The sequence below is a fragment of the Canis lupus genome, chromosome 16 (assembly GCF_048164855.1).
Source record: "Canis lupus baileyi chromosome 16, mCanLup2.hap1, whole genome shotgun sequence".
Classification (NCBI taxonomy): Eukaryota; Metazoa; Chordata; class Mammalia; order Carnivora; family Canidae; genus Canis; species Canis lupus.
Genome location: NC_132853.1, coordinates 40023981 through 40037181, shown reverse-complemented (window position 1 = coordinate 40037181; position 13201 = coordinate 40023981). Strand labels below are relative to the sequence as shown.

General features: G+C 58.0%; 1 protein-coding gene across 1 annotated transcript; it reads left to right on the top strand.

The window, feature by feature from the left end:
• Window positions 1-1814: 1814 nt before the first annotated feature.
• Window positions 1815-6930, top strand: KRT17 (keratin 17). Its single transcript, XM_072780517.1, has 8 exons — window positions 1815-2363; window positions 3396-3478; window positions 3860-4016; window positions 4640-4801; window positions 5387-5512; window positions 5605-5825; window positions 5922-5947; window positions 6726-6930. Exons 1-8 carry the CDS (start codon window positions 1932-1934, stop codon window positions 6818-6820), a joined length of 1302 nt encoding a protein of 433 aa, XP_072636618.1. The 5' UTR covers window positions 1815-1931; the 3' UTR covers window positions 6821-6930.
• The last annotated feature ends 6271 nt before the right edge of the window (window positions 6931-13201 follow it).

Sequence of the window (13201 nt, the reverse complement as noted above, 5' to 3'; positions counted from 1 at the left end):
TGCCTTGTGTAATTTGGTCTGATCATTGGCTTAGGGCAGTGTGTGCTGAGGGATTGGGGAGGAGGACAGCTTGTTAAGTGTTTGGGTGCCACTTGTCAGCTGCCGGTCCATTCTGCCCACATCATCCAGGCCTGGGACTCCTGGGAAGGCAAAAGAGAAGGCAGCAGATCGAGGGCAGAGGGTTGGGAGAGCCCATCAAGCTGGGACAGTTTCCAAGAATCAGCCTGTGGGTCCCTGAGGGTCCCCATGGATTGGTCCCTAGGAGGGCCCCATAGACTTTCAGGGGAGCCACACCTGTTACAGGGAACTCCCTGCCTCAGCCTGGGGTAGGTCTGGGTTTAAGATCAGAGGGAGAGGGGCTGAAAAGGGGGTTTTCCAAAGGTGTGGTCCAAGGTGTTGATGGATGAGAGGGGGTGGCAGTGGCACAGCTGCCAGCCCCGGAAACCAGCTCGTCCCAGTCAGGATGTGTGTGGGGCGGGGTTGCTCCTGTGCATGTGAGCGTGGGGGGCGTCCTGTTTGCTTTGGTGGCTTGGCAGCTCCTGGGCTGTTGGGGAATCTCTCTCAGCTGCTGGCTGGGGCTGTCTGGGCCTGTCTGGGAAGTGGAAGCCATCCGCATTCTAAGACATGAGCACATTCTATCCAGCAGGCCTGTCGGGACCCTGGGACCCAGGTGGGCAGGGAAGGGTGGGGCTGTGGGTGGCACAGGGCCAGTCTTGAAGGGCCTCATCAGGGACCTGGTGTGGGCCTCTGCGGGAGATGGGGGATGGGGGGGAATGCTGGCTGGGGGTTCCCAGGAAGACCCTTAGACAGTGTCCTCTACATTTCCAGTGGGCTCAGACTTGAGGTATATGCCCCTCACCTCACCCTGAGGCCTCTTCTGGCATAGGAGGACTAAGACGGGTGGCGGGCGACATGGCCCTCCCCGTTTTTTCCAGTCCCCTTTTACCAGGATGCTCTCCTGCCAGGCTGTCATGTCCCATCTATAGCCAAGCTCTTCTTTGCCCACCCTGGTCCAGGATACTTCCCTACAGGAGGATGGTGGGGGGAGATTAGAGAGGAGCCTGGGTCACCAGGGTTTCCAGGGATGGGGGTCAGTGTCAGAAAACCGGCCAGGTGGAATCACAGCTCCTGGAGTACTTCCTTGGTATCAGGGTTCTGCAGAGAGTGGGAGCAGTGTGCTGGGGCCCTGGGAGGAGTGTGGGTGCTGTGGAATAATGGGGACAAAGGATGCAGGAACCCTGCCAGCCCAGTTCTGCAGTTAGGTGGGGCAGTGGGGCACTGTCCCTCTCTGAGCCTCAGTTTCCTTATCTGTAAAATGGGGTGGTAAATTGAGGGTCATTGTATTGTGTGATGAGCCCAGGGGATTTAGGTCCAGTTTCCAAGGTGGGACAGGGTCTCAGTCTGTGTGTGTGTGTGTGTGTGTGTATGTGTGGTGGAGGAGAGCACCCTCAGGCTGGGGGCTACCTGGTTCCCCAACCAGTTTCCCCACCAGACACAGGGGCCAGGTGGGCTGAGCTGGGGTGGCAGCTGCCTGGGAGGGCCTGGTGACGGTGACGTCCTATCTCTCCTCTTCTCCGTATTAGGTCATGGGAAAGCATAGCTGGAGGGCCTGCCTGAATCACAGATGACAGGCTTGAGACCAGAGACACGCACATGCGTCTGCAGACACCCAGCACGAGGGTTCGGAGAAGGGAGGCACAGCCCCGATGGTGGGAGGGGAGGGGGCCCACAGCCACCTGGGAGCTGGCTGGCGGCCAGCAGTGATGAAAGCTCAGGGGAATGGAAACAGAGGAGCGATCCTGTTGTAATCGCTACGCCCACTTGGCGGCCTATAAAGGACGCGGGCGAGCCCCGGCAGCAGCACGCACCTTGGGTCTCCCTCCTCACCAGCCCTCTCGCTCTGTGCCTGCCTGCTGCCCGCTGCTGCCACCATGACCACCACTATCCGCCAGTTCACCTCCTCCAGCTCCATCAAGGGCTCCTCGGGGCTGGGGGGCGGCTCGTCCCGCACCTCCTGCCGGCTGTCTGGCAGCCTGGGTGCCGGCTCCTGCAGGCTGGGGTCTGCTGGGGGCCTGGGCAGTGTCCTGGGGGGCAGTGGCTATTCTAGCTGCTACAACTTCGGCTCTGGCAGTGCTTACGGTGGCAGCTTTGGAGGTGTTGATGGGCTGCTGGCGGGCGGGGAGAAGGCCACCATGCAGAACCTCAATGACCGCCTGGCCTCCTACCTGGACAAGGTGCGCGCCCTGGAGGAGGCCAATACCGAGCTGGAGGTGAAGATCCGCGACTGGTACCAGAAGCAGGCCCCGGGGCCTGCCCGCGACTACAGCCACTACTACCAGACTATTGAGGACCTGAAGAACAAGGTAGGGCCTGCTTGTGGGGCAGGGCCTGTAGGGCGTATGACTTTTCCTTCTCCATCTCCTCCCCTTGACTGTGGCCCAGAGTCAGCCTGGATGGCTGTCACAGGGTCTCAGGGAGCCCACCTTGGAGCCACTGTGTGGCATGTTCCCCTTTAAGGGGCAGCAGCTGGACCAGGGAAAAGCAGGCCTCGTGGAACTGCTTTGAGCCTTGGTTTCCCCATTGTGGGGCTTACTGCCACCACCTCAGGTAATTGGATAAGATGCGTGGATGCATGTAGAGTCTGGGCTCCGGGGGCTGCTGGATACGTGGGTACTTCTCTTCTTGAAGCAAGGGGGGTATTTTGGGCCATGGTGGGGTGAAGGCAGCTAGTGAGTTCCTGATGGCACCTGCTGGAGGAGGAGGTGGAGAGAGGGGGCGGGACCTCGGAAATTCCTCTGTGTGCCTTATTTGGTGATTTTTCTGGCTTCCCCATCCCTCCCACTGCCCCCCTCAAGAATAGGACTCAGCAAACCTCCAAGGGCAGAGCTGCCTGCTGGAGTCTGGGGTTGAGGCCTAGCCAGGGTCATGACTTCTGATTTGGAACTCTTCTTTGGTGAGGGGTCCTGTAGGGCCCCTTCTGAGGGAGCCTCTTAGGCACCATCTCCCCAACTGTAAAATGAGGGGATTGTTTACCTCTCCTCCACTTTTTGGGATTCTGGGACATCTACTGCCCCAGGGACCATTCTTGTCTCCCTCGTTGGGCACTCCCGTCTGTCCACCTGTTCTGATTGAGGGCAAACCCCAGCAAGGGGGTCCATGTGGGGGGAGGCAGGGTCCGGGAGGAGGAGAGGCAAGTTTTCGCCTATCAGACTCCTGCTGGCCCCGCCTCTGCCAATAATTGCTGCCCAGTAAAGGTGAGAGGCTGGGCAGGAAAGAAGCCTTCCTGGAGAAGGCAGCCACATCCTGGCCTCCGGGCAAGAAGATCCATCTCATAACCCTGGTCCCGGCTGAGCTCCTCCCCACCAATGACCTTATCACTCTCCTGTTCTCCCCAGATCCTCACGGCCACTGTGGACAATGCCAATATCCTGCTGCAGATCGACAATGCCCGCCTGGCTGCTGATGACTTCCGTACCAAGTGAGCCCTAGCCAGTGGGCTGGGGGGAACTGGGGCACCCCTCCTCACACTAGGACCACAGTTGCTGTGGGAAGGGTCAGGAGCTGGGGGTGGAGGAGTCCACCTCTTAGTCACAGATGTGGCAAATGCAGTAAATTCTGAAGGTCACTGGGCTTAGGCAGGGAGAAGGAGGAGAGAGAGGCAGGGGGCATAAGAGAGAGAAGCAGGAAGCCAAGAGTGGTGGTGGGGCTTTGCCTTACATGGTCCTATGGCCCTGGGGCTACAGTTTGGTTCCACTCCACCCCTCTGCCCCTATCAACCCTCACAAGCTCTTAGAGCCTTGGCCAGGACATGGACCTGCACCACCAAGCATCAAGACTAAGTCTCTGGTTCCTTTTGCAGGTTTGAGACGGAGCAGGCTCTGCGGGTGAGCGTGGAGGCTGACACCAACGGCCTGCGCAGGGTGCTGGATGAGCTGACCCTGTCCAGAGCTGACCTGGAGATGCAGATTGAGAACCTCAAGGAGGAGCTGGCTTACCTGCGGAAGAACCATGAGGAGGTGAGGTGGTAGGGCAGCAGGTCATAGAGGCTGCAGGGGGTCACAGGACTCTGGGGCTTTGCCAAGCCTGAGACCATGGGAAGAGCACAGAGCAGGTGCTCCAGGGCTGTTGCCTTATGGGGCTGCCCTGTCTGCGGAGCCATGATCCCCATGTAAGGTAGCCTCCTCCAAGTACCATCTTGCTTACCTGCTTCTGGGGATCCTCCCAGCGTCTGCAGAGGCCTCTTCTGCCCATCCTGGCCTCCCTCATGAGGACAAGGGATAGGTGAGGAGGTCTCTTTGCTTCAACTCAAGCCTTTGAACCTGGACCCTATGTGGGAATTTGGGAATTAGAGGGGATATTTTAAGGGTACAGGCCTAAAAATTAGATTTTATCTTTGGAGAACCCTTGGTCTAATGGAGGAGACATAGAACCTGTCCTCAGGGAACCCCCAGTCTGATGGTAGGGACAGAGCCCATACAGAGCAGATGAACAAGAGTCAGCAGGAGGGGCAGAGGGTAGAGGATAGGCAGAATGAAGGAGAGCTCCTTGGGAGGGGTCTGGAGAGCTTGCCTGGGAAGGTTTGGAAGTAAGAGATCAGGACAGGCCGAGTGCCCACACCCACAACCCTCTCCCCCCACAGGAGATGAATGCCCTGCGAGGCCAGGTGGGTGGTGAGATCAACGTGGAGATGGATGCAGCCCCCGGTGTGGACCTGAGCCGCATCCTGTCTGAGATGCGTGACCAGTACGAGAAAATGGCAGAGAAGAACCGCAAGGACGCCGAGGACTGGTTCTTCAGCAAGGTAGAGGCTGCAGCAGGCCAGAGGCCTCTCCCAGGGGGTGGGGAGCAAAGACCGAGTCCTGGCTTATGCCTAGTACCTGGCATCTTGGGGTGCTCTATCCTCAGTGAGCCACATGGATCCCAGGGGACCAGGGTCACCCATTGCATCAATAGGCTAGGAGCTTGGCCAGAGTTGGGATCTAGGGGTGGGAGGAGAGCCCCCCGCAGGAATAAAGACCCCAAGAGCTTCCAACTTTTCACGAGGTCAGGAACTGGCAGCAGGGGACTGGTTGATATCTTGGCTGGTCCTCAAGTTGCCTATTTTAGGGCCTTCTACTTGGAGGGACTAAAGATAAAGCTTCACATCATTTCAAAGGTTTCTCTCATTTCTGGAAGTGGGATGCCGGTGAGAAGGCACTGCTCCTACAGTCAAGTTTGGGAAGGGGCCCAGGGGAGGTCAGGAAGGTGATCACATCCAGGGGAGTTATGTGGAGTGAGGAGAGACTGGGATGCCCATTTGGGCCGAGCATATGGAGACCATGGGGGTCATCTGACTCAGAGAAGAGATCCCAAGCTAATGCTGCACTGTCCTGTGTCCTGTCTGCAGACAGAGGAGCTGAACCGCGAGGTGGCCACCAACAGCGAGCTGGTACAGAGCGGTAAGAGTGAGATTTCCGAACTCCGGCGCACTGTGCAGGCCTTGGAGATTGAGCTGCAGTCCCAGCTCAGCATGGTAGGGGAGCTGCTAAGCCTGGGGCACATCTGGGACCCTGGAGGGGGCACTGAGTATCCTTGGTGACCCCTGGTCCTCCTGCCTTCCTGCAGAAAGCATCCCTGGAAGGTAGCCTGGCTGAGACAGAGAACCGCTACTGCGTGCAGCTGTCCCAGATCCAGGGGCTGATCGGCAGTGTGGAGGAGCAGCTGGCCCAACTGCGCTGTGAGATGGAGCAGCAGAACCAGGAGTACAAGATCCTGCTGGATGTGAAGACAAGACTGGAGCAGGAGATCGCCACCTACCGCCGCCTGCTGGAGGGCGAGGACGCCCAGTGAGTTGGGGGTCAGGAGCCAGGGCTGTGGACCTGGGGTAGGGGTGGAAATCTCAGACCCAAATCTAATCTCCTCTCTGTTTTTTTTCCCCCCAGCCTGACTCAGTACAAGCCCAAAGAACGTAAGGATCTCGGTAGCTGAGGGTGGGGGTGCATGGGGCTGGCAACCCATCTGCATATTGTTGGGGAGGATTCCCAGGAGCTCCAGGAAATGATGGTTGATCCTTAGCAGGGGTGGGGGAAAGGACCTGTTAGGGTCCAGGGGGTTGATATTCAGGGGAATCAGATGAGGGGGCAGGACAGAGAGATGGTCCTTACCTAGAGATCCTAATCTGATGTGGAAGATGTGGTCCTAGCTCTGGAGACTCTCTTCCGACGGGGAGATTAGGGATGTGGTCTCATGGTCTTTGTTCTTGAGACCCTACAGATGCACAAAGGCAGCCTTGTCCCTGGGGTCTCTAGTCTGATGGGAGAAAGGGACATGTTCCTTGTCCTCCAGACCCTGGTCTGATGGGGAAGATAAGATCCTGGCCCTGGGTATCTAATCTAATGAGGGTGATGTGGATCTGGTTCTTGTCTTGGAGATCCCAGTCTGGTGATGGGGGAGACCAGAGACAGACTCCATTGGGAAGTGTCCAACCTCACAGAGGGACACAGTGGGTCAGGATCATACCACCCATCTGGGCGGCTGGATTCACACAGGCGCAACAGCACAGGGATGGGATGGAAGAGGGAGTGGCAAGAGCAGGAGGGACACAGGTCTGGATGTGGTATTGAGAGGCGAGTAGAGGCATGGACAGCAAGCAGCGGCGGAGAAAACAGCTGGTTCCACCCGGGGGGCTGGGGGCTGAGCCAGGGTCTCCTGGCCCCTGCCCACCTCCAAGTGTCTGTCTCGTACAGCCGTGACCACCCGCCAGGTGCGCACCATCGTGGAAGAAGTCCAGGACGGCAAGGTCATCTCCTCCCGGGAGCAGGTGCACCAGACCACCCGCTGAGAGCTCTGCCTTCCTGGTCAGCCGCTCAGAGTTCCCCTGCAGCCTCAGCTCCTGGCTTCGGTCCCTTTCCCATACCCCTCCGCCTGACCAATAAAGCTTGTTGACTCAGATATGGAATGTGTCCTGATTATGGCCACTGAGGTGGGCCCTAGCGAGCAATGGGTGAACTGGGGGAAATGAGGGCAGGAGAGGAGTCTGTGGACACAGACTATTGTTGACTTGGAGGTTAAGCGTCATCTAGGATCGTGGTAAAGAGTAGGTCTGGGCAGAGCTTGGGGAACCATTTGTATCTCCTAAGGGTCAGTGATCCTTGGGACAGTGGTCCAGGCAATACCAGAACCAGGGTGGGGCCAGCATATCTGGGAAGGTCTCGGGTGACCTCTTCTTGCTCTTCTTCTTCAAGGTAAGGGGGTCCATTACCTTGGGCAGTGTGGCTTTGCCTTGCTGAACTTCATTTCCTCATCTATAAATGGCCGAGGAGATGTCAGGTGGGAGCCGGAGTCCTAAAGGATGACACATCCAGTCAATTGCTCTGAGAGGGGGCAGGGGATGGGCAAGGATGGGAGTCAGGATCCTCCTGGAAAAGGCACGAGCATAGGGAAGGTGAGGAGGCAGGCTGGGTGGTTAGGGCTCAAGTTCCTTTGTGAGTCTCAAGAATCCCCCCAAGGGAATTTGGGGGCTTCCAGGGGTACTTCTATTTCCTCACCCCAGGACTATGGGTTGCAGACTCTGCTTCTAGAGAAGGCTGTGGGCCTCGGCAGGTGTGGGAGAAAGGGTGGGACTTACCTCAGGGATATTTCCTCAAATGGTCAGCCCGTTGTTCAGGATGGGGTGGAAAGGGGGCTGTGCCAGGGTAGGGCAGGGAGAAGCACCGCCTCCCTGGTAGCCTGGGAGAGGGGAAGGTGGGAGGAGCAGTCCTGCCCTAGCCACTCCCAGGACCCTCTGGGCCCCAGCCCTTTTCACTCTGGTGTCAGGCAATGGGCCAGTTGAGGAGGAGCCCCAATACCTGGAAGTCTTCCTTTGAGTAAATCTGGAAGCCACAGAGCAGGGCGAGCCTTCCCGGTTTTCTTCAGGAAATGAGGGTGGGTGGAAGGGGTTAATGAGAGGAAGGGCGCTCCCACCCCAATTCACTGACAGGTCAGGCTTCTGTTGTGGAATCAGACCAGGGCCCTCCTGGTGCCGGAGACTGAAGGTGGGGATCAGACCCTCATATGGGCCAGAGCCGCGAGACCTGGCGGGGTGCAGGGCTCGGGACTAGTGGTGGTTAGAGCATGGTCTATGAGGTGTCCAGGTGGGTGTGGGACTTTGGACAGGTCCCAGGCCTGCTCTGGACCTCAGAGACTTCAGTAACTGGGGAGGGAGATGAGCCCAGCTGATGGTCCTTCCAGCCCTGATCCCGGCGCGATGAGGACAGTGAGTTCCTTGCCTTTGGCAGGGACTGCTGGCTGGAGTCCAGAGCCCGTGTCTCAGAGGCAGCTGCAGTCACTCAGGGCAGCCTGGGAGTGTGGACTCCACTCGGCCAGCAGCTGGCGTCTCCCACCTGCCTGAGCAGCAGTAAAGGATGGAGGGCAGGGGGAGGCACTGTACCCACCAGGCCCCACTGCATTTCCAGCTACAACCAGAAGAACCAGCCCTGGGTTGAGGATGGCTCATTGAGAGAGTGATCTCATTTGTCGGAATGACAGTCCCAGGAAGTGGGGAGGGCCTGGGAAGAGGTGCCCCATATCCAAGAGTGTGGATAGGGACACTGAGGTTCCAAGGAACAGTGACTCAGCCCTTGTCTGGGTTGTGCTGGGAAGAGGAGATGAGAGTCTCACCTCCTGCTCTGCCCCCGGCTCTTAGGCAGGGGCCTTCTCTCTCTGCGGATTCTGGGGGCCCACCCCTACTGATGGCGTTAGTGAGGAGGGGTCACAGCGTGGGCGTGGCCAAAGATAGCTGGGACTTGGCTCTTCTGCCCAGGAAGAAGGTCCTGCCCACAAAGTGAGTGGGTGGGTGGCTCAGGAGGCCAGATGGAGAGAAGGCAGGTGCGGAGAGCTGGGCCAGTAGAGGCAGAGGTTGCCTGCTAAGGATGGGAGTCCCCAGGGGGTGGTCCTGGGCCCAGAGAGGGGAAGCCCCACTCTTTCCAAGAGTGCTCAACCCACACCTGGGTAGGTAGAGCCACAGGATGGTGTAGTGACTGGGGGCTGAGACCTGTGGTCCCTTTGGGGATGGTGTAGGGGAATTTTGGTGGCTGGAATTTTTTTGTCCAGGCACCCCAAGCCAACCCAGGTTGCTGGGGATGTGTGCCTGTGGCCAGACTGGGGGACCCAGCTGTGGGACTCCACGGTTCATCCATATCCACCCATTAGCCTGCACAAAATATTTCACCTCCATCAGGGAACCGGTCTATAACCGCCCTTGGCACTGCTTTACCCGCTCTCATGTGATGGACACACACACCTGATTTCCAGGCCCAGGCCAGGCCCAGCAGTAGCCAGGCCCTGTGACTCTTTCTCTGCCATGCCCACACCCTGAAAGTGTGACCAGGCAGTGCTTTCCATAAGGAGACCATGCGGCGGTAACCCTCTGTCCATGACACGGCATCACTCTGCGCTTCTGCACTGGCCCTGGGGGGAAGGAGGAGACACATGCCCTGGCCTGGCGGGACCCTGCAGGACCCAGTTTAGAGGTGGTGGGCACAGTGCTGAAGCTGACAGTACTCCTTCAGTCCTTATGCAGTGCGGTGGGGGTGGGGGTAGGAGGTTGAGGAGAACAGGGGGACTGGAGCCACCAGGCGCAGAACAAGGCTCTAACTGAACTTGATCTGGTTCTGCTGAGGGCCCCTGGGTGGTGCAGACCAGCATGATGGGCTGTGATAGTCCCCACCCTTGGAAAGGGGGCAGGAAACACACGTGAAATGAGAGGACCACCTGCCATCTGGCACTCACAGATTCACCCAGAGCCTGGGACCAATAGTGGGGCCAGAGCCCGGGCTGGGGACACCTGTTCATCCCCAGGGAGCCTGCCCCCTCCCTGCAGGCCCCCCGCACTCCATAGTGGCTTGGCCACACAGCATTGGGGTGGTTTATAAGTATGCCCCGAGGGCTTCTCTGTCTGGTTCTTTGTATCTGAGTGTCCAGTCCAGATCTAGCTCCTGCTTGCCTGACCCCAGGCCACTCTGTCCTGGCTCCATCGGGGATCTTCTCTTTCTTTACCCTGCCCTGAAGCCTGTGGTTCGGACTGCCACTGGGGGCTGGGGCCCTGCAACAGCCCCCTCTCACCCTTCAGTCTCCTTAGGGTCTCCCTACCTTTCCTTCCTCCCCCAGGCTGCCTCCTGCCTCCCAGCCTGGCTGGTCACCAGAATTTCCTGGGAGCTCATAAAATGTCCCTACGACCAGGCTTGTCCTGGGCTATGCTGAGACTGTGGGTCAGAGCAGGTCGGGAATCTGTATGAAGATCCTGGTGATCAGTCAGGTTGGGGAATCACTGCAAGTTGAGGCATGCCAATAATATTTCCCAGCCAACTCAGGTATGAGATGACCTCATACCTGAGATGGGGCGGGTGAAGGAGCAAAGAAAGAGGCCCCGGGTTGGGGGAAGGAAGCCACTGCCTGGAGGGATGCCAGTTTGGTGGGACTCTGTGCCCTGTGCCCACAGACCTAGCGATCCCAACTCTCAGCAACCTTGGGCAGGTTTGCCTCGCTGGCATGGAATAAATGTCCCCTGCTCTTCTCTGTCGGTTCAGATCTTCTGAGGCCCAGCTGGAGCCTCTCCTGATTACTCCCTCCTTTACTGCTGAGGCTCAGGGTCGGGTAATGCTCACCCAGCTGCATTCCTTGGGCCAAGCACCCCAGGGTTTCTTGCCACGTGGTGCCATATTCCAGGCCTTAGCTTTCTCTCTGGGATCAAATGGTAGGTTCCAAGGTCAGAGACTGTGTCATCATCTTCCCCCATCTTGCTCAGGCTGGGTGCTGGGCACACGGTGGTGGGTGCTTGGTCTGCCGTATTGCCTGAGTGGTTGGATGGGTTGGTCGGCAACTTCCTGTAGCTTCTCAGCCTCAGAGATGTGCGGCCATCAGTGTGGGGCCTGTGCGTGAGGCCACTCCGACTCCAGGAATGATGGCAAGGGGCAGAGCTCCAGCCAGAAGGGAGGGAGGTGGAGAGCATGCCGAGGCAGGGGAAGAGGAGCTCCCAGAGACCCCTGGGAGAGTCTGTGTGAACCTCAGGAACTGCACTGGAGCTGGGTTCAAGTTTCTGCTCCTCTGTTTCTGTACTCATCAACCTGGGACAAGTCTTTCTCTATCTCTGCTTGGTGGCCTTTGGCGGCCTCAAATGTGATTTTTAGTTCTGATGAGTCAGTCTGTAGTTGGACTGAAATCCAGACCCATCTGGACACCAGAGATGGCAGGGGTTTTGTTCAAGATTCTAGGACCCATTTTTGGGGGTTAGGAGAGGGGAGCATTGGGTCCTGTCTCCCAAGCCTGGCCCTGAAGGTGTGTGTTGGGCGCCAGCTCTGCTCAGACCTCTGGGCCCTGTTCCTACAAGCTGAGTGACTGACAGGGTGCGATGTGGCAGCAATAAAGTTCTGGTTATGCTGAGACAGAATTTCCTGTCCCTAGGTTCCAGTAGTATCACCCAGCAGTGCTCAGGCTGGGACAAGCCCTCTCTGGGCTCCTCTCAGGGCCACAGAGACACTTCACAGCAAGGACCGTGGCCAGCTCAGGGCACCCCGAGGAAGCTCCTGTTTGGGGGTTTAGATCCCCTCTAGCCCTCAGGCCCAGGTCATGCCCACTGTGGACAGAGCTCATTTCAGGCACTGTGGGGAGGTAGAAGAGAAGAGACATACTGGTCCCAGCCTGCAAGGCATCATGGGAAAGTGGAGACGTCCTGAGCCCAGGGTTCCAGTCTTGCCTCCACAATTTGAAACTGAGTGACTTTGGGCAAATCACCCCCTCACTCTGGTTCTCCCTCTCTCCTTCCCAGTTCACAGGGTTTATTCAAGACAATTATGCATGTTGGTGATACATGGATAAGGTGGTTCAGGATGGTGGGAAGGGCTCCGACTGGGCCAGCAGATAGGAAGGGGTTCAAGCCTCATCTCGCTGCTTGGCTGGGGTCCCACTTAACCTACCAGTTCCCCTGTCTGTGAACCTGTAGCAGGAATATTGGCCCTCACAGAATTGTGTGGCACACATACAGCATTCTATCCAATACCCAAGCATGGCAGGTGACAAGAGAGGTCACCTTCCCCCCGCCCCTTGACTGAATGAATGAAGCTGCCAAGCGCAGTCCAGCATCTGGGGACACTCGAAAGAAAACTTGAGAACAGAGCCCTGGATACAATGTGGGAACTTAGAGGGCTGTGGTGGGGTCAGAGGTCACACATGGCAGTAGTGGCAGGATGGAGACTCCTTCCCACCCCAGTTTATGGTGGGTGTCCATGATTAGGTAGGGATATGCACTGGGGGTGGGCTGCTCAAAAGGCAGGAGTGTTGGGGTACAGAGGAAAGGGCAAGGTTGTGGGAGGGAAGTGCCAGAGTGCAGAGGTAGGTGTGGGGAGGCAGGTAAGGGGGCAGCTGGCTGCAGAGGAAGGATGAGGAAGCTGAGGGGTAGAGCCACCACTGGAGAGGCACAAATGGGGTCCTGTGTACATGTTCCTCTGTGGCATGTCCTCCCCTTTTACAGATGAGAAAACCGAGGCCCAGAGGGGCTAAAGGGCTGGCTGCTATGCTACATAGCTTATAAGGGGCAGCGTGGGGAGCTGTCACCTATCTGGCCCAATGGTACACGCCTGAGTGACTGACTGGTACACAACACTTCTGAGGACCTGGGGTCTCAAAGGCAGCCTCTGAAGCTGGGATTGGATCCAATTAGGGAAAGAGAATCAGAGGATTTTTAGAACAAGAAAGGATTCTAAGATCACCCAGTCCAACCTTTGTCACTTTGCCGAGGGAAATCAGAAGCCCAGAGAGGGGAAGCAAGGGGCCTCGGGTCACGCAGCGAGCAAAGCAGAGCGAGACCATGAATCCAGCTCTGCTGTCCTGAGTCGGGCAGGTAGGATCCCCACAGCACATCCCGAGACAGCCCCAGGCTGGCTGTCCCGTGGGGCAGGGAGTCCTTCATGGGCTGACTCACTGCCTGGGGACGCAGGCGCCACAGAGCTGCTGGTGCCAAGGCCCCGCTGGCCCCTGAGGCTCCAGGAACAAGAGCCCGATTCCTGCCGCCCAGCCTGAGTCATGACCGACTCGCGTTTGTGTGTTTTTCTCTCGGCCCCACACCCCCAGAGCTGGGTGGGAACTCCAAGCAGCACCCAGCAAAGTGAGTCGACCCCGGGCTGAATAATCCTGATCCGGAGTGGGGAGTTGGACGGGACCTGGCGTGATGAAATCCAGAGGGGAGCCC

Excerpts from the sequence above, each read along its gene's own strand:
- KRT17 (XM_072780517.1), top strand. The coding sequence starts at position 1,932 with ATGACCACCACTATCCGCCAGTTCACCTCCTCCAGCTCCATCAAGGGC. Across the intron at positions 4,802-5,386 it reads AGGACTGGTTCTTCAGCAAG|ACAGAGGAGCTGAACCGCGA; the intron begins GTAGAGGCTGCA and ends TCCTGTCTGCAG. Across the intron at positions 5,826-5,921 it reads CTGGAGGGCGAGGACGCCCA|CCTGACTCAGTACAAGCCCA; the intron begins GTGAGTTGGGGG and ends TTTTCCCCCCAG.